This window comes from Hyperolius riggenbachi, chromosome 6, assembly GCF_040937935.1.
Source record: "Hyperolius riggenbachi isolate aHypRig1 chromosome 6, aHypRig1.pri, whole genome shotgun sequence".
Lineage (NCBI taxonomy): Eukaryota > Metazoa > Chordata > Amphibia > Anura > Hyperoliidae > Hyperolius > Hyperolius riggenbachi.
This window is the reverse complement of record NC_090651.1, coordinates 149,087,275-149,108,350: the sequence shown is the minus strand read 5'-3', so window position 1 is coordinate 149,108,350 and position 21,076 is coordinate 149,087,275. Positions and strand designations below refer to the sequence as shown.

General features: G+C 47.7%; 1 protein-coding gene across 3 annotated transcripts in view; it reads right to left on the bottom strand.

Annotated features, from left to right (window-relative positions):
• The window catches only part of PTPRC (protein tyrosine phosphatase receptor type C), a 414,848-nt gene that overhangs the window by 178,957 nt on the left and 214,815 nt on the right, over positions 1–21,076 (bottom strand). For all 3 annotated transcript variants that reach the window (XM_068240076.1, XM_068240078.1, XM_068240079.1), the window contains one exon: positions 280–396. In XM_068240076.1, coding sequence (XP_068096177.1) covers positions 280–396 — 117 coding nt within the window. The remainder of the gene's footprint in view (positions 1–279; positions 397–21,076) is intronic.

Here is a 21,076-nt window from a genome sequence, read left to right as displayed (position 1 = left end):
GGTGCATTGCACCTTTTGCTGGGTTCCCACAAAATATACGCTTGTGGAGGATTTCCGCAGTGTCAGCGCACGTCTTGTGCGCTGATCACGGAGAGAATCCCACAATCGTTACACTTACAAATTGACTAGTTGTTTTAAAGAGAGTCTACAATTCTACCCTTAATAATCTTATTTGAACATCTGCAGGTAAACAATGCGATTTCTTCTGTAAAAGGAATATATATATATATATATAAGTGTATATTAAAAATGCAATAGTGAATTATCCTAGATACTTACTGCAACTTACGGAAAATCCACTCAGTGGCCCATTCCAAGGCTGCTGTGGCGCCTTCCATGTAACTGTAATTGTTGTACTAGTCGCACTCAATTTCACATCTTCTACTTTTCCAGGCTCTGATTGTAAGTGAGAAAAATGTAAGCATGTTTTAGTCTTTTATACACATAAAGGATTCTTGGTGGGATGTGTCTACACTGATGAATAAAGAGGACACATGAAAAGATTAACGTTTTGGGAGTGTACTCCTTACTACTGTAACTGTGAATCATTGTCAGTACATGAGTAACATAAGCTTACTTTATTTGGCTATAAATAAGAACAGTTCAAAAAAAATATACAAAACCCTTAAAACCCATATATACCCCCGTCTCTGAATAGAGCACCCTGTGTCAAGCCAAACAAACATACCCATTCACAGCAATCACATCTCATACAAACGAACATACCCACTGATAGTACAGTTTTTCCACATAGTCAGCAAGCATCATTCCATTACATGGTAAAACATGCAGTGGCATAGCAATGGGGGGGGAGCAGAGGTTGCGACTGCATCGGGGCCCCCAGAACAGAGGGGCCCACTAAGGGCCCTCCTTCATCCCTCTTATTAATCCTTAACTGATGCCTTACTCTGATTACACTTCCCTGATGTAACGATCGGTGTAACAGAGAGGGTCTGATTACCGGTGAACTGCAGTATCACCGAGAATACAGAATATACCCGATTATTGATGATCTGCAGTATCACCGATAATCAGATATATCAACTAACCTCTGAACACCTGAGATATGAGAGTGTTTGGTGAAACGGTAGTACTTAGAGAATAGCACCTCAGGAGGAGGTACAGGAGCAGTAGAGAGTACTGCACAGACGTATGTTCCTTCCGATGGCCTAGACTCTCCCGGGGGAGGAGTTAGGCAGAGAGTAGGAAGGACAGAACGAGAGTGACACCAGTGAGAGGGTGTCACTAACAGGTCTGGGAACTGCCTCTAACAGTAAGGCCAGTTCTCGAGGTCGGACAAGCCAGGTCGTTAACACACATACAGATAAGGTACAGATTCAGAAGACGGATACGTAATCCAATAGACAGGCAGAGTTCGGCAACGGGTATCAGAATAGCGAGGTACAGAGTCAGAAGGCAAATACAGACTTCAGGAACGAGCAGAGTTTGGCAACAGGATATCAGAAATAGCAAGGTACAGGATCAGAGTTCAGAAAAAAAGTCAGGCAGGCAAAAGGTCATAACAAATAATACAGGTAATATTCCTAACGCTAAGGTGTGAGGTCCTTGATCGTCAACACCTTTGGAAACTATGCTAGAACACGGATACGAACAAGGTCTGAGTGCTACCACGTTGTGATCGCAACGCCAGACAACCAGAGAATGACCAGCACCCAGTATATATACACCAGTGCTCTCCAGCACCTCCCTTAAGTGCTGGACCAATGAAAATTGCTGTAATTGTCAGCTGACCGGCCTGGTCAGCTGACCCTTCTCTGACTGCCATAAAAGTTCTGCCTCTCCGCACGCACGCGCGTCATTCTGAACCTAGGTGGACTATCAGTCCCAGCCACACCAGTACTGCTCTGCAATGTCTCCGCTGACCCATGCGCGGGGTTGGTCGCACCGCTATCTGCACCGGCGGCGGCCTCCCCGCGCTGGGTCAGAGTGTCAGCAACAGGGCCATGCGTGCTAACCGCCGCATCAGACGCGGCGTTTTTTCCGCGTTCCGCCATGCCCTCCATGGAAACAGCCGCCTCACGCTGAGTCGAGGCGGCTGTTTTTCCGCGTCTCCTTACATTACCCCCCACCCCCTGAGGAGTGGACTCCGGACAGCTCCTTCCCGGCTTCTCAGGATGTAAGGCATGGAATTCTCTTTTCAATTTGTCAGCATGCATGCGACACTCAGGTACCCAAGTCCTTTCCTCAATCCCATACCGCTTCCAGTGCACCAAATACTGCACTGAATTCTGCACCACACGTGAGTCTAAAATCTTCTCTACTTCGTACTCAGGTTGGTCATCTATCATCACAGGAGGAGGAGGAGTGGGACCCACATGGACTGCTGGCTTGAACAGTGACACATGGAAAGATCTTACGCCACGCATGCTGGCAGGAAGATCAATGGCATAAGTAACATTGTTGATCTTTCTAGCCACCGGAAATGGTCCGACAAACCTGGGGCCCAACTTGTCTGAGGGCTGTTTCAGGGTCAAGTGACGTGTGGACACCCACACCAAGTCTCCTGGTTGGAATCTCCATTCTAAAGAACGTTTCTTGTCAGCTTGACCCTTTTGACTCTGAAACGCCTTTTCCAAATTATTTCTCACGGTCCACCAAATGTCTTTGAAAGACTTTTGCCAGGTCTCCAGAGCTGGAAACGGAGTGGAGGCCACTGGCAATGGGGAGAATTTGGGTTTTTCCACGTTCCGCCATGCCCTCCATGGAAACAGCCGCCTCACGCTGAGTCGAGGCGGCTGTTTTTCCGCGTCTCCTTACACCTGACACTGAAACTGTCCTTGGTAGGTTTTGAGGCTATATATCATTAGAGTGCTTGGGGCCCCATGTAAAACTCGCACAGGAGCCCCACGCTCCTTAGCTATGCCACTGGTAACCTGTGATATGACCGTATCCGCCGTCATATTTACGCTCCTTAGCTACACCACTGGTAACCTGTGATATGACTGTATCGGCCGTCATATTTATTGCATCAAACACCAGTACTCTGTATAATGCAGAAAGTCACAGACGATTCCAAATATTACACAGCTGCTATTGTTCACAAATTGGACAAACTTTTCAGCATCCACATATAACAACTGGCTGATGTCCTTAGATATAAAATTTTCAGCCTTAACCACTTAAGGACCACAGGCTGCCCCCCCCCCCCCTTTTTACAATTAAAGCCACTGCAGCTTTAAGGGCTCGCTTCAGGACTGCACAGCTCAGCATATAAGTGATTTCCCCCCCCCCCCCCCCCCCCTTCCTTTTCTGCCGACCAACAGAGCTTTCTGTTGGTGGGCTGTGATCGCTCCCAGGATTTTTTTATTTTATTTTTTTTACAATAAATATTACTTTTTTCCCCCTATCTGCCAATCCCTCCCTTCCCCCGCCAGCTTATCACAGCGATCAGCTGTCATAGGCATCAGCCTGTCATAGGCATCAGCCTATGACAGTCGATCGCCTTTGCGCCTCCACTGGGGACAGCCGTGTCACAGATTAGCTGCCTTAGATCGCAGCGCTGTACATAGATGGCAGTTACGCCCCTCTAACAGTCTCCTAGCAGCAATCTGATTCAAGCGGAGAACCTGCAAAACCCCACCCCAGGACTTCACGCCTATTGGCGTGGAGTGGTCCTGGGGCTGCCGCTGCGTTCACGCCAAATGGCGTTACGTTGTTGGCAAGGGTTTAAAAGACCACTATCGCGAAAATCATTAACCACTTGCCGACCGCACGCTTATACCGTGCGTCGGCAAAGTGGCAGCTGCAGGACCAGCGACGCAGTACTGCGTCGCCAGCTGCAGGCTGATTAATCAGGAAGCAGCCGCTCGCGCGAGCGGCTACTTCCTGTCAAATCACGGCGGGGGGCTCCGTGAATAGCCTGCGGCTCGCAGGCTAAATGTAAACAGAAGCGGAAATAATCCGCTTTGTTTACATTTGTACGGCGCTGCTGCGCAGCAGCGCCGTAAGGCAGATCGGCGATCCCCGGCCAATCATCGGCCGGGGATCGCCGCCATGTGACAGGGGACGTCTTGTCACTGGCTGCACAGGACGGATATCGTCCTGTGCAGCCTCGATCACCGGGGGGGGAACAGGTAGGAGAGGGAGGGGGGAATTTAGCCGCGGAGGAAGGGTTTTAAGGTGCCCCCCCCCCGCCAGCCACACGCAGGCAGAAGAGATCAGACCCCCCCTGCACATCATCCCCATAGGGGGGGGAAAGGGGGGGCAATCTGATCTCTCTGCCTGCACCCTGATCTGTGCTGGGGGCTGCAGAGCCCACCCAGCACAGATCACTAAAAACCACGCTGGTCCTTAAGGGGGGGTAAAGGGTGGGTCATCAAGTGGTTAAATTTAAAACGCATTTAAACACATACAGATAAGAAGTAAATTTCTTCCAGAGTAAAATGAGCCATAAATTACTTTTCTCCTATGTTGCTGTGGCTTACAGCAGAATGTAGAAATCTGACAGTACCGACAGGTTTTGTTTAGTTTCAAAAGCACTTAGCAAAAGGCAGTTGCTCTGTCCAACTGCCAAAAAAAGTGTGCAGTGAGCAGGGAGGCTGGCCAGCATCTTTTTATAAATCTTTTTCAAGGAGTGTCTTTATAAAGAATAAAGGCCACGCTGAGAATCCGTGTGGAGAGATGGACCAGTTCAAAACCTGTCGGTAATGCCAGATTTCTGCGACCTGCTGTAAGTGACAACAACATAGGAGAAAAGTAATTCATGGATTATTTTACTCTGGAAGAAATATACTTCTTATTTGTATATGTTTACATGTATTTAAAATTTTGCAATTTTCACGATAGTGGTCCTTTAAAGAGAAACTGTAACCAAGGATTGAACTTCATCCCAATCAGTAGCCAATATCGCCTTTTAAGTGAGTAATCTCTACCTTTTTTCAAACAGATCATCAGGGCGGAGCAGTGCTTTTCAGCACTGCTAGATTTGGGCGCAGCCAGCGCCGCCATAGACTATAAAGGGATATAGTCTATAGTGGCGCTCAGTGAGTAACGTCGGCGCTGTCAGAAGACGGAGCCGAGGTCGCCTAAAAATCATAATAATTCGGCTTCCAGCTATCGCTGGAAGACGAATTATTTCATTCCCCCACTATCCATGGCGGCCTGGAGGGGGAATAGTAATTAATTTGGCCCGGACTTGTGCAGAAGCAGGACCAGCCATATAACAGCTGGATCCTGTGCCCAAGTCTACCGGCGCAGAATTCAAATGTACTCCATCAGGGGGCTCTGTATGGCTGATATTGTGTTGAAACCCCTCCCACAGTTTGATGTCAGCACCTAGGTACTGTCATCACACTGTGGGAGCCTTGTTGAATTGTGGGAAACTGCAAAAAAAGCAGCAGGTACTACCACTGACATCACCTGGCAGCAGGAAAGATGTCGCCATGTGATACATTTCAGAATGTAAATCAGGGAGAGGAAAGATTTTACAACGGGCAAGCACTGACTAAATCATTTATAAATAATTATTGTAAAACTAAGCAATCTTTTTTTTTTATTACGTTATTTTCACTGTAGTTCCTCTTTAAGTAAATTTTGTCACTCTGCATAATGGCCATCGGTTTATGTAATGAATACGGAAGCAGCTCAGTACCCAGCTCTCGGCATCAAGCCACTCACCACTCCAACTGAACTCCAACTGCATCAAATGTTCACACCATCTACGCACACCATGGGCTGAGAATCCAAGTCAATCTGGTCTCAGCATGTGATGCTATCTCTATGTTTTAATAATTTGCCTAAGGTGCGGATATAGACACTCTGAGCAGTGATGAACCCCTGGACTACTGGGTGTGCAGGCTTGACCTGTGGCCAGAGCTGTCACAATTAGAGTTGAGCCGAAATTTTCGTAATTTCGCATTACTAAAATTACGCATGCGAAATTTGCGATTACGATGCGAAATTACGGTAGCGTAATTGCTATTAAAATCGTAATTGAAAATACCGTAAGCGTAATTTTCAACGCGTAATTTCGCGTTTCGTTCATGCCGTAATTTCGCATTAAACGCTACCGTAATTTCACGTTAAACCATAACACTCCGTATAATATAAAAAAGCCGCCGACTTTAAGGGTTAATAGCAAAGCCCCCTTAAATGCTAAGAGCCTCAAATTTGGAGAATATATTAAGGAGATCAGGAGGAATAAGAGGAAAAAAATTTTTTTCAGAAAGACCTTATAGTTTTTGAGAAAATCGATGTTAAAGTTTCAAAGGAAAAATGTAAACATTTAAAAACCCGACGACTTTAATGGTTAATAGCAAAGCCTGCTTAAAGTTTAGGAACACCAAATTCCCAGGGTATATTAAGAGGATCAGTGGGAATAAGAGGAAAAAATTTTTTTTCAAAAAGACGTTATAGTTTTTGAGAAAATCGATTTTTAAGTTTCAAGGGCGAAAATGTCTTTTAAATGCAGAAAATGACAGGTTTTTTTGCACAGGTAACAATAGTGTATTATTTTCATAGATTCCCCCAAGTGGGAAGAGTTTTACTTACTTCGTTCTGAGTGTGGGAAATATAAAAAAAAAACGACGTGGGGTCCCCCCTCCCAGACCTCTTTAACCCCTTGTCCCCCATGCAGGCTGGGATAGCCAGAATGCGGAGCACCGGCCGCGTGGGGCTCCGCACCCTGACTATACCAGCCCGCATGGTCCATGGATTGGGGGGTCTCGGAAGGGGAGGGGCAGCCAAGCTTTCCCCTCCCCCTCCGAGCCCTTGTCCAATCCAAGGACAAGGGGCTCTTCTCCACCTCCGATGGGCGGTGGAGGTGGAGGCCGCGATTTCCTGGGGGGGAGGTTCATGGTGGAATCTGGGAGTCCCCTTTAAAAAGGGGTCTCCCAGATGCCCACCCCCCCTCTCAGGAGAAATGAGTATAGAGGTACTTGTACCCCTTACCCATTTCCTTTAAGAGTTAAAAGAAAATAAACACACAAACACTTAGAAAAAGTATTTTAATTGAACAAAAAACATAACCACGAAAAAAGTCCTTTAATATTCTTAATTAACCATTAATACTTACCTGTCCCTTTAAATAAATGATCCCTCGCAATATCCTCGGAAATGTTCTATCAGTTACAATGTAACAAAGTTATTACAATGTAACAACTTTGTTACATTGTAACTACGCCGCACCTGACAGTCACTCACCGCGGCCGCCGCGTCTGTGCTGCAGGACCCGACAGAGCTCTGAGCTATAGCTCAGAGCTCTCTAAGCATCTTTGTATTTGGGCTCCAAGGAGCCCCATTGGTCCTTAGCAGACCAATGGGGTTCCTTCTGATTTAAAGGAACCCCATTGGTCTGCTAAGGACCAATGGGGCTCCTCGGAGCCCAAATACAAAGATGCTTAGAGAGCTCTGAGCTATAGCTCAGAGCTCTGTCGGGTCCTGCAGCACAGACGCGGCGGCAACGGCGGCGGCGGCGAGTGACGTCGGGTGCGGCGTAGTTTCAATGTAACAGAGTTGTTACATTGTAATAACTTTGTTACATTGTAACTGATAGAACATTTCCGAGGATATTGCGAGGGATCATTTATTTAAAGGGACAGGTAAGTATTAATGGTTAATTAAGAATATTAAAGGACTTTTTTCGTGGTTATGTTTTTTGTTCAATTAAAATACTTTTTCTAAGTGTCTGTGTGTTTATTTACTTTAACTCTTAAAGGAAATGGGTAAGGGGTACAAGTACCTCTATACTCATTTCTCCTGGGAGGGGGGGTGGGCATCTGGGGGACCCCTTTTTAAAGGGGACTCCCAGATTCCACCATGAACCTCCCCCCCAGGAAATCGCGGCCTCCACCTCCACCGCCCATCGGAGGTGGAGAAGAGCCCCTTGTCCTTGGATTGGACAAGGGCTCGGAGGGGGAGGGGAAAGCTTGGCTGCCCCTCCCCTTCCGAGACCCCCCAATCCATGGACCATGCGGGCTGGTATAGTCAGGGTGCGGAGCCCCACGCGGCCGGTGCTCCGCATTCTGGCTATCCCAGCCTGCATGGGGGACAAGGGGTTAAAGAGGTCTGGGAGGGGGGACCCCACGTGTTTTTTTTTTTATATTTCCCACACTCAGAACTAAGTAAGTAAAACTCTTCCCACTTGGGGGAATCTATGAAAATAATACACTATTGTTACCTGTGCAAAAAAAAACTGACATTTTCCGCATTTAAAAGACATTTTCGCCCTTGAAACTTAAAAATCGATTTTCTCAAAAACTATAAGGTCTTTTTGAAAAAAAAATGTTTCCTCTTATTCCCACTGATCCCCTTAATATACCCTGGGAATTTGGTGTTCCTAAACTTTAAGCAGGCTTTGCCTTTAACCGTTAAAGTCGGCGGGTTTTTAAATGTTTACATTTTTCCTTTGAAACTTTAACATCGATTTTCTCAAAAACTATAAGGTATTTTTGAAAAAAAAAATTTCCTCTTATTCCTCCTGATCTCCTTAATATATTCTCCAAATTTGAGGCTCTTAGCATTTAAGGGGGCTTTGCTATTAACCCTTAAAGTCGGCGGCTTTTTTATATCATACGGAGCGTTACGGTTTAACGCGAAATTACGGTAGCGTTTAATGCGAAATTACGGCATGATACGACTGTAATGCGAAAATTACGCGAAAATTACACTTACGCGAAATTTCGCGAAATCCTTCTTCATTACGATTATGTACTTACGGCCATAATCGTAATTACACTAATTACGCAAAATTTTGCAAAATCGTAATTAGGTCATTACGTTCATCTCTAGTCACAATTTGCCATCCAACTTCTGGCTTGCCCTGCCTCAAGTGTCCTGTCAGAAAGGACCTTCAGCACAGCAGGAGGCATTGTCAGTGAGAAGAGAAGTCGCCTAGGTCAAAAAAGTGTTCAGTACCTCACCTTTATCAAAATGAATGAGGCATAGATCCCAGAGGACTACTGCCTGCCCGAAGACTAAGTCAGTCCCCACACACAGCATCTCTGCCTGCACGCCATGTGACTGCCTGCCCAAAGACTAAGTCAGTCCCCACACAGTATCTCTGCCTGCCGGCTGCTGCTGCCTGCCTCAAGACTAAGTCAGTCCCCACACAGCATCTCTGCCTGCAGGCCGCTTGACTGCCTTCTCCGCCACCACCAACAGGGTCTAGGACTCCAGGTGGATTCCTGAATTTTTAAGGCCGCTAACAAAAAGAATAATAATTTTTCTGGTGCGTGTACATGCCTGTCTAATTTTTCTGCCAGCACTGCGGCTGCAACAACAAAACAAAAGGCATGTACATGTGTCAATTCCCATTTGTGATCGTTACCTTGCTGCGGTGAAGGGGCTTGCATATCACAATGAACAATGACATATATGAGTGTGTTGGGGGCACACCCAATATAATAAGGTAGTTGCTTCATTGTGGACAGATTTCCTTAATGGACATGTGGCTACTGTGGGCAGAGGAGCAGGAACCGCTCAAGGTTAGAGGCGGAGTGGAGGAGGGTGGCTGTGAAGGTGCAAAGGATAAAGCGGCTGAAGATGCTGCACCTGAAGGAGGAAGAGGAGTTAGAGGGTGGCTTTGCGTTTGTGTGCTGCTTTTCCTCAGGTGCTCATCCCATTGCTGTTTGTGCCTTCATAAGGCAGTTGTCCCTACGCGGGTCTTGCTCTTTCCATGACTCAATTTTTGGTGGCAGTGAGTACAGATGGCATTGCTGTCATCTGAGGCAGACACACAAAAAAATGTCCACACTGGTGAGGTCTGGGATGATGGCATTTTGGTGGTGCCGCCAGCAGCTGACCTTGAAGGGCATGTTGGCTGGCTATCCATAGGTGGCAATACATGCTGCTGGACACTGCCACAAGCTGTTTCTGATGACGAGCTCCCCCTGCTTCTTACAGCAACTCGTGTTCTCCTACTCCTCTCTGACTCCCCCTCTGAACTGTCCCCCTGTTCATCTTTTCTATTGGGAACCCATGTGACATCCATGGCAGGATCATCATCATCATCATAATCATCCTCCACAGCTTCACATTTATCAGACACCTCCAAAACTGCACTAACAACAAGTACTTTATCATCCTCACACCTTATGTCCATACTGACGCCTAACTCAGACATATGAGGTGGCGTAACATGCTTAGCGCCTTCATCTTGTAACAATAAAGGTTGTGTATCAGTAAATTCATCACAGGAATGTGTGAATAACTCTTCCGACATCTCAAGTGGAGCGGCTGAGGTGCTAGTAGTAGCGGTGGTGGTTGCCGACTGAGTGTTAAGTGGGGTGCCAGAATCAGAGCAGGAGGAGGAAGATATGTCACGGTTCCGTGCGGAAGCTGAGGAAGATGAGGTGTTCTGTGTTAAATAGTCAACTACGTCCTGACAATCTTGGGTTGATGGTACGTGCCTTCTGAACACTGTACTTTGTTCGAGGGCCGCACGAAATCATGACACCCCAACCTCGAACAGACTTGCCGGGTGGACTGCCGCTGGCTCTGCCTCTGCCTGTTACTTTGTCCATATCGGGGGGATAAAGTGAAAGGTATGCACTGACTGGTATAATACAATGTGCAGTCACACAGATGCAGTGAAAGGTATGCACTGACTGGTATATAAAACAGTGTGCAGTCACACAGATGCAGTGAAAGGTATGCAGTGACTGGTATTATACAGCGTGCAGTCACACAGATGCAGTGAAAGGTATGCACTGACTGGTATAATACAGTGTGCAGTCACACAGATAAAGTGAAAGGTATGCACTGACTGGACTAATAAAGTGTGCAGTCACAGAGATGCAGTGAAAGCTATCCACTGACTGGTATAATACAATGTGCAGTCATGGATGCAGTGAAAGGTATGCACTGACTGGACTAACACAGTGTGCAGTCACACAGATGCAGTGAAAGGTATGCAATGACTGGTATATAAAACAGTGTGCAGTCCCACAGATGCAGTGAAAGGTATGCAGTGACTGGTATAATACAGTGTGCAGGTACACAGGTGCAGTGAAAGGTATGCAGTGACTGGTATAATACAGCATGCAGTCACATAGATGCATTGAAAAGTATGCACTGACTGGACTAATAAAGTGTGCAGTCACAGAGATGCAGTTAAAGGTATGCACTGATTGGAATATAAAACAGTGTGCAGTCACAGATGTAGTGAAAGGTATGCAGTGACTGGTATAATACAGTGTGCTCGGCCTGGCACAGCAAGCTAACAAGACCTAACGAATGCTTTCCCTATCTCTGCAGCAATGCCTCTCCCTTCTCTCACTAAGCAGGCAGCAGACAGAGTGAGAATATGGCCGATGCAGCAGCGTTTTTATAGGGGGGGCGGAGGTCCAGGAGGGAATGCAGCCTGATTGGCTGCCATGTGTCTGCTGACTGTGATGTGCTGATGTAGAGGGTCAAAGTTTAGCCCAATGATGTAGTATAGGGGGCGGGACGAACTCGCTATATGTTTGCGGTTCACCGGCGAACCGTACAGGCCATCTCTAACTGTGAACAGGCCCATATAATTGGGCAGTGAGTTGATATGCAGAACTATTCTGCAATGCAATTGAGCACTGTGCATAGGGCCTAAGGAAGACACAGTGGGCCTTGTGTTGTATTCCCTGTAGATGCAGGAGCACAACATAATGTAAAAGTTGCACCATCCATTATCATTATAATCATTATCATTAACGCATTATAATGTATTAAAATGACTGTGAACTGCAAAGGAGACTTTAATATAAAGCCTGCATTAAGAGAGTTAGAATAAAATGATCAGTTACATCGTAGTACTGTGTACTCTGAACATGCCCATAGAATTGTATGGGCAGTGAGCTGACATGCAGAATTATTCTGAAACGCAACTGACCACTGTGAACAGGGCCTAGAGCATACCAAAATAAAAGTTAGCCTTCTTAAAACAGAAGGTATTAGTGATTATTCAGATTGCAGAGAGCATATGATGTCTCCCACGATGCATCACTGCTGAATATGAAAATCATCCTTTGTTGTCTCTGTAAGCTATCCACACATACAGTCAATAAAAAGTATGCTTCACTGTCACTGTTAATGCAAGCTTTTTTCTGCAACACACTGCATGAAGTGCATTGGGATTGCTGCACGCCGTTAGACTGTACTGACAACACTGTGAACATCACATTGGTTTTTCAGTGCCTGGCAGAAAGCTGTGTTACAATATGGCAATTATGCCACACCACAATTGTGCTAATTCATAAAAATTTTCACAGGTGCTGTAAATTACCAAAGCCCTTTGACTAAAACCTTTGCGGTAACTGCTCGTTACAAACAGTTCCGTGCAGTGAGGGCATTGCGAGGCATCCCGACATTCCTTTAACTACTTACTGCACCAGGTGCAATATAATCACGCCCTGGGAAACTTCATTTGAAGTCCCAGTGCCGCGAAAACTAGTCAATGGGAGCGGGCGGCTGCTGCCTGCTCCTGCACACGCAGCCGCGCGCTACCGTTACCGCTGGTTAATAGGGACATCAACGCAGTATATATATAAATATATATATATATATATATATATATATATATTTATACTGTATGTGTGTATATATATATATATATATATATATATATATATATGTATGTATATATATATATTGTACATAAAAAAAAATAATACATTATAATACATTAGTTGCCCTAGGCACTAAACTTTTTTAATAGTTATGTCAAGGGGGTATATAACTTTATTTTTGAATTTGCGGGTTTATAAATAATGATGGAAAGAGAGGAAATGAGCAAGGCGCTCCGACACGGCCCCTCACCAGGAAGTAACTAACAGTAACTAGGGCGGTTCTTTTGAAGTTAGCCGGGGAGTCTGCTACGCTTCTGCTGGTGGAGGCTGAGAAGAGAGTTTGCAGGGGAGCTGAGGAGAGCTGCTGGAGTGCAGATGTGCGCATTGCCTGTGGATTAAAAGAGAGAGAGCGGTCCCTGTTTGCTGTGGAGTGGAGGAGGTTGGAGCTGGAGGATAGCAGGATCTGGTGCGACTGGCCAGAGAGCCTGTGGTATTGCTTGAGTGGTGATTTCTGGAGGGGATCGGTGGACAGACTAATTGTGAGGACTGGTGCGAATGGCTGGAAGCCTCATCAAAGAAATGACACGTGAAAGAGGAAAAGGAAAGAGTGACAGCATTTCTCAGACTGTGGACATAAGGAGCTTCATGGAGGTGAAATCTGATGAGCCTACTGGAGTGGGAGAAAAGATGGGGGAATCTCTTGCTGAGCCCCCTGGAGCTAATGGTAACGTTGGGGCAGAATGTGTATCAGTTAAAGGGCCTGCAAGCAAGAGGAAAACTTTGGCCAGAGCTGAGATGGTGAAGGAGGAGGAGGAAGATTGGCATGAGCGGGTGATGTCACAAGCCCCCCTAGTGGCCGGACGGCACAATACCTTCCAATCCGTTTCAGCACACAGACCATGCAATCTGTGGTCGCAATCGGTGCACAGACACCGCTGGGATTTTGACAGCAGACCAACTAGAAGGGAGCTTGTGAGTTACGGTAATACAAACTACACACTATTTCAGGGTATAACTTCCACTACTCCTACAGAAGGGTAGGAGTCCTAACTACACTGAGACAAATACCTGCAAATTAAATGGTTAAACACACTCTATTTCTCTATTTTATCTAGCTATCAACAGTAGTAGCGACTCTTCATAAGCTAGGGTTCAGTTTGTGCGACTGAATAGCAGCGGTAGCTGAACAAATAAAATGACTTTTTAGTCGTTTATTATTAATGCAATATAAATAATTCATATATACAGAAAATCATGAAAATCAACAATTATGGAGTAGCGCAGTATAAAAAAATAAAAAGGGAAGAAAATATGAATACTTAAGTTCATGTGGAAATATGTCAATTTTGGGTGGGGTCTCAGTTTCAGCCCAGGGGCTGGACAGGGTGCGGTTAACCTCCTGGGTGGGTTCCTGGTGCCCACCAAATATGACATTTTCCATATCTCAGCTTACGCTTCCCGCACACACATAACAGTCACAGGTTCATATTCCTCAGAATATGACAGCTCATATGACATCAAACTTGGTTGCTGTCGCTTGTCCAGTTACAAAGTAGTGGAATACCTTGGGTTCTGGGTAACTCAGTGGCCTCAATTTAATATTAAAATATTCACCAGATCCGGACCGCAGAATGAGGTAACTTTCATACCTCTCATATGAACGGTATTCCTTAAAGGAGAACTGTAGTGAGAGGTATATGGAGGCTGCCATATGTGTTTCCATGTAAGCAATTCCAGTTGCCTGGCTATCCTGCTAATCCTCTGCCTCTATTACTTTCAGCCATAGGCCCTGAATCAGCATACAGCAGATCAGGTGTTTGCGACAATTTTGACAGATATGACAAGATTAGCCGCATGCTTGTTCTTGGTGTGATTCAGACACTTCTTCAGCCAAATAGACCAGCAGGGCTGCCAGGCAACTGGTATTGCTTAAAAGGAAATAAATATGGCAGCCTCCATATACCTCTCACTACAGTTCTCCTTTAAACAGGCTAAAAATCATATACACCATTTATTTTCTCTCTGCTTCCAACGGAGTCGAGCAGTCTGGCCTCCTGCAGAGGTTATCCTGTCTCTTCAAAACTTGACATTTGGGGCTTACTACTGGAGAGCATTCACACCTCGGTGTTACTGGCCCAGGAAGTTAATGAAGTTAATTACACAACCAGGTCTTCTCAGAGAGCCACTTGTCTCATGAAAAGAAAGTTCTGCCAACAACTGAAATGCTAGATTTCCAAAAGAAGACCCCAGGCTCGACAGTCTGCTAACCCCTAGACAAAAAATCTTGATCTGGCAATGCAATGACAATCGGTGCAGGAAACCGATTGCGATTGCGTTTTCTGGTCTCACGGCTCTTCTGTGACACCTTCCCCCAAGCATAGAGGCCTAAACCATGCATCCACAAGATGTGTGGCGTTGCAGCTAATCTGGGTAATGGGTCTCGACCTGCCGGTACGGCGGGATAACTCATTGGTGACTGCTGCTCGGTTCATCTGGACAGGTCGCTGTCCTTTACCCTTAGGATTGACCCAACATGGACCATTCTGGACAGGGCGTTTGCGCCACCGCGTTCGGATGTGGCATCTGTCTGGACTGCTGACAACGGCAGTAGGTCGGGTAGGTCAACAGCCAACCCATGCAAGGGCTTCTTGGTAAGTGGCAGTGGACCTAAGGGAACCCCGCGAGAATTCCTGGACCTTTCCAGCTCCTGACAGACGGCACATGTCTTGCAGTATTTTGCTACATCCATGTTCATCCTGGGCCAATAAAACTGTTTTTAAATACAAGCAAGTGTCTTGTGGACCCCCAAGTGCCTGGCCAGTGGGCTGTCATGTGCAGAGCGCAGCACATGGCCCCTGAATGCACTTAGTACCACCAGCCACTTGGTATTCGCCTGCGGCTTACCTATAGTGGGCTGCACAGCCTCGCTGTACAGTCTTCCACTTTTCCAATATACCTTGAAAGCGGCCCCATCTGCGAGGAACTCAGAGGCTTGCTGCCTGAGCGCCTCCAGGCTTGGGTCACTTTGTAGCGCTGCTGTGAATACCGCACTGTCAGTTTCAGCCAGCTGGCTCATGTCACATGCAGTCAGCGGAAGAAAGTTCTCACTTCTGGGATCAGCACTGAACGAAGAGTCTGGCACTGAGCCCACAACCCTTGCAGCACTCCCAGTTTCAGCCAGCTGGCTCATGTCCCATGAGGCCAGCGGCTGAAAGTTCTCACCGCTGGGGTCAGCACTGAACGAGGAGTTCGGTACTGAGTCCACAACCCTTGCAGCACTCTGGGTGAATGCTAGCACAGGCACAGCATTAGCATTATAATAATTGACATTCTTCACATCATTGACACATGCATTAATGACAGTGACAGGTACAGTAACATTTTCATCACAGATAGTTTGTACATTAAAAACAGGTACCTTTGACTCTGGTACTATTGAACATCGTACCCTTGAACTGGGCACATTCAACCCACCTCCCCCTGGTGCTCCCCCCAGTGTGTAAAGTACCTGGTGGTGGGCAGAGAGTGTGTAAAGTACCTGGTGGTGGGCAGAGAGTCCATCTCCTTCCGTGAGCGTGAGCGTCGAGGCGGTTGTGGCAGGTTCGTAATAGGACACAAGCTTGCCCAAATCAGTCCCCAACAACACAGGGACCAGGAGATCATCCACAACCCCAACAACCTGTTCTTGAACCCCCACCCCCCCAGTCGAGCTTTACTCTTGCTTGGGCTGGGTGTAAAAGGGTGCCCTTCACTCCAGTAAGGGCAAGGGATCGGTTGGAGCTGATGCTCTCCTTTGGAACAAGGTGTGAGTGAACTAACGTGATGTCTGCTCCGGTGTCTCGGAATCCGGTGACAATCTTGTTGTTCACTCTGACAGGCTGCTGTTGGTCGGTTCGGTCACGGATTTCCTTTCCGCGGGCAACCAAAACAAAATCTGATGATACAGGCTGTGCTTTGCTGGCTGTGGGTGAGGTATTGGTGGTCTTGGTGCTAGTAGTGTCTGCCTCCGCTCAGGACAGTCTAATTTCATATTCTCGGCTTGTGGCAGTAGTGACAGGTGTCCCCCTCAGGTGCTGCAAGCCTGGTTGCCGCAGCTGCATTGGGTGGCCTCTGTGGCAGACGGCTCACAGGGGCAGGAGGGTCTGCCATGGTATTGGGCTGATCTCCTCTCCAGCTAGATGGCACAGTTCTGCGTGTGTCAGGCACCCGGGTAGTCACAAAGGTCTCAGTGAGGTCTGCGGCAGCAGTCACTGACTCCGGCTTCCGCTCCAGCACAAACTGTCGTACATCAGCAGGGCACATGTTCAGAAACTGCTCTAGTACTATCAAGTCCTCCAGGACATCATAAGACCCTTTGGTGAGGCCTAGATTCCACTGGCAGAGTGTGGTGAGTAAACTGCTGACCACACTTCGTTAAGAGTCCGTAAATTTTTTCTGCCAGGACCTGAACCTTTTGCTATAGGCTTCTGGCGTCAGTTGATATTTAGTAATGATAGCATCACAATCATTATCTTTTTCCACAGGTAACTCTGCAAAAGCATCAAGCGCTTTGTAGCACAGCAAAATTGTCAGATGTCTGGCCCACAGGTCTTGGGAGAGACAGTACTGCCGGCATGCTTTCTCAAAAGATTGCAAAAACAAGTCAATATCAGCGTCTTTTTCAATAGTAGAAAATTTAAATTTTGCACTTACAGGGGAGGCAGCTCCTTCAGCAGGGAGGCTGGGCGATGAACTCCAGCTGGCCTGTTGCACCTTGGCCATGTTCAGTTCATGCTGTCGTTGGCGCTCCCGTTCTGTAGCAGCAGCTTGGCGCTCCTCATGTGCTTGGCGTTCTGAAGCTTGGCGCTCCTCACGCGCTTCTGCAGCTTGGCGCTCCTCACGCGCTACTGCAGCTTGGCGCTCCTCTCGCACGTGCTCCATCATGTACTGCAGGTACTTTTCCAGGTTAGTGTCCATCAACTTTTGTAATGCCCGCCGCATTACCGGATCAGCACAAATGGACAGTCCAGTACTGGCCGGTTCCAGGTGAGTACCCGGAGAAGCTCTGAGACCGGGGTTTATGCTGACAGTCTCCTGCGTAGTTGTAGTTGTAGCAGGGCCCTCAGGATGCTTAACCTCTGTATGCATAGAATCTTCAGCCTCTGGTTCCCCTTTACTTGAGTCAGATGGGCTGGTGTCCTCCTCAGTGGACACATCCTGCTCCCGCAGTTGCTGGGTATCCCATTGAAACAAGTCTCTTATAATTTCCTGTTTTGCCTTGCGGTTGATGTCAATGTCCCGCGTTTGTGTCACAAATAGTGGGGCAGCTGCGGCGAACAGCGCAGTCACCGCAGCTGCCTCCCTGTCTCTGCTTGGCCCCCTACCCGTGCCTTGGGCGTCTAGAACGCCAAGGACGGGTCTGTCTGCTGCCCATAAGGTCGCTTTGACGCGTGCGAGCGCGCACCATTGCGACCTTTATGCGGCGAAGAGGAGTCTCAGCTGACCTGCGGGTCAGCTGACGTCATGCCATGTGCCCGCCGCTGCTGATTGGCCGGACGCAGGGGGGCGTGCCTCAAGGTCTCCTTAGCCCGGAGGATTCACTAGCAACTTGTCTGCTGTTGCGAATACTTTGTGTTAGCGCTCAGACCTTTGATAGCTATAATTATAACCTTGAGGCTGTTGATTTATCTGTGTATGACTTAGGCTCGTTTTGACTATCCTCTTGCTCCACGCTCTTGTACTTCTGCCCATCTGATCTTGTTGCCGACTCTGCCTGTTTAACCTTCTGCCTCTGCCTTCCGATTTTGTACCTGATCTGTTTGTCTGTTGCCTACTCGATCTGTCTGACCACTCTACTCACCAGTGAGCCCTTGTCACTGGTTAGGTTCTCGCAGTACTGATGGAGCCCACCAGCTCCTCTGGTGAGGTATAGTCAAGTCTGTCAGTATTTACTGTTGCACCAAGCACTACCTGCACATAGCTATCTATTGTTGTCCGCTATACTTGCATTATTGGTGATTCTGCAGATCACCATATAATCAGGTATAGCATCTGTATTATTGGTGATACTGCAGATCACCATATAATCGGATACCTGCTCGTTGCTGACACCAACCAGAACAGCAGACCAATATGTCTATGGACGCACTGTGTACCCGAGTTGAGGCGCTGACCACAGCGGTGAATAATTTAACTGAGCTGGTCAATACCCAACAAACACAAATCGCCCAACTCTCAGAGACTGTTCGCAATCTCCAAACAGCAGGTGCACCAGTGCAGTCCCCTCTAGTTATCGAGCCTAGAATGCCCATGCCTGAGAAGTTCTCAGGACATAAGTCTGATTTCTAGAATTTCAGAAACAGATGCCTTTCTTACTTTTAAATGAGACCAGTATCCTCAGGGTCCGAGAGTCAAAGGATTACCTTTATCAAAACACTGTTATCAGGTGACTCTCAGACATGGGCTTACAGTCTTCCTAGAGATCATGAGGCCTTATCCTCAGTTCAAAAATTCTTTGAATCTATGGCGATTGTGTACGATGATCCAGATATCGCATTAACCGCGGAGAGGAAACTTAAAATGCTTAGACAGGGGCATGGTACTGTGGAGTAGAGTTGGGCCGAACCTCCGATTTTAGGTTCGCGAACCGGGTTCGCGAACTTTCGCGGAACGTTCGGTTCGCGTTAAAGTTCGCGAACCGCAATAGACTTCAATGGGGATGCGAACTTTGAAAAAAAAATAATTATGCTGGCCACAAAAGTGATGGAAAAGATGTTTCAAGGGGTCTAACACCTGGAGGGGGGCATGGCGGAGTGGGATAGATGCCAAAAGTCCCCGGGAAAAATCTGGATTTGACGCAAAGCAGCGTTTTAAGGGCAGAAATCACATTGAATGCTAAATGACAGGCCTAAAGTGCTTTAAAACGTCTTGCATGTGTATACATCAATCAGGTAGTGTAATTAAGGTACTGCTTCACACTGACACACCAAACTCACCGTGTAACGCACCGCAAACAGCTGTTTGTGTAGTGACGGCCGTGCTGGACTGGTGCGCACCATGGCGAGAGTGCAGGTTTTGGTGGCTTTACAGCCCATATGGTCGGCCTGGCTGATGTAGCTGAATGACAGAACAGTGACTGTCCAGCTGATCAAATTTGGTCTGACCACAATGAAGCAACGACCTTATTATCTTTTGTGTGCCCCCTCATCTAGGCGCCGGTCATTGCTTCATTGTGATACGCAAGCCCCTTCACCACGGCAAGGTAATGATCACGAAGGGGAATGGGCGCATGTACATGCCTTTTCTTTTGTTGTTGCAGCTGCCCGCAGTGCAGCCAGAAAAATTAGGCAGTCATGTACACGCACCCGAAAAATTATTACAGCGGCCGCTGCTAGCAGCGGCCTAAAAAATTCAGCAATCCGCCTGGAGTCCCGGACCCTGTTGGTGGTGGCGGAGAAGGTAGTGAAGCGGCCTGCAGGCAGACATGCTGTGTGGAGGGACAGGGAGTGACTTAGTCTTCTTGGGGCAGGCCAGGCAGCCAGTCACACGGCGTGCAGGCAGAGATGCTGTGTGTGCAGGGACTGACTTAGTCTTGGGGCGGGCAGCAGCCCTCCGGGATCCATGCCTCATTCATTTTGATAAAGGTGAGGTACTTAACACTTTTGTGACTTAGGCGACTTCTCTTCTCTGTGACAATGCCTCCAGCTGCGCTGAAGGTCCTTTCTGAGAGGACGCTTGCGGCAGGGCAGGAGAGAAGTTGGATGGCAAATTGGGACAGCTCTGGCCACAGGTCAAGCCTGCGCACCCAGTAGTTTAAGGGTTCCTCATCGCTGTTCACAGCAGTGTCTACATCCACACTTAAGGCCAGGTAGTCGGCTACCTGCCGGTCGAGGCGTTGGTGGAGGGTGGATCCGGAAGGGCTACGGCGAGGCGTTGGACTAAAGAACGTCCGCATGTCCGACATCACCATGAGATCGCTGGAGCGTCCTGTCTTTGACTGCGTGGACACGGGAGGAGGATTAGTGGCAGTGGTACCTTGCTGGCGTTGTGCTGTCACATCACCCTTAAAGGCATTGTAAAGCATAGTTGACAGCTGGTTCTGCATGTGCTGCATCCTTTCCACCTTCCGGTGAGTTGGTAACAGGTCCGCCACTTTGTGCCTGTACCGAGGGTCTAGTAGTGTGGCCACCCAGTACAGCTCATTCCCCTTGAGGTTTTTTATACGGGGGTCCCTCAACAGGCAGGACAGCATAAAAGACGACATCTGCACAAAGTCGGATCCAGTACCCTCCATCTCCTCTTGCTCTTCCTCAGTGACATCACGTAAGTCAACCTCCTCCCCCCAGCCGCGAACAATACCACGGGAAGGTTGAGCAGCACAAGCCCCCTGCGACGCCTGCTGTGGTTGTTCTCCTGCCGCCGTCCCCTCCTCCTCCTCCTCCCCCAAAGAAACACCTTGCTCATCATCCTCTGAGTCTGACTCGTCTTCTGCACACGACCTCTCTTCTTCCTCCTCCTCCCCCCTCTGTGCTGCCGCAGGTGTTGAGGAAACAGCTGGGTCTGATGAAAATTGGTCCCATGCCTGTTCCTGCCGTAAC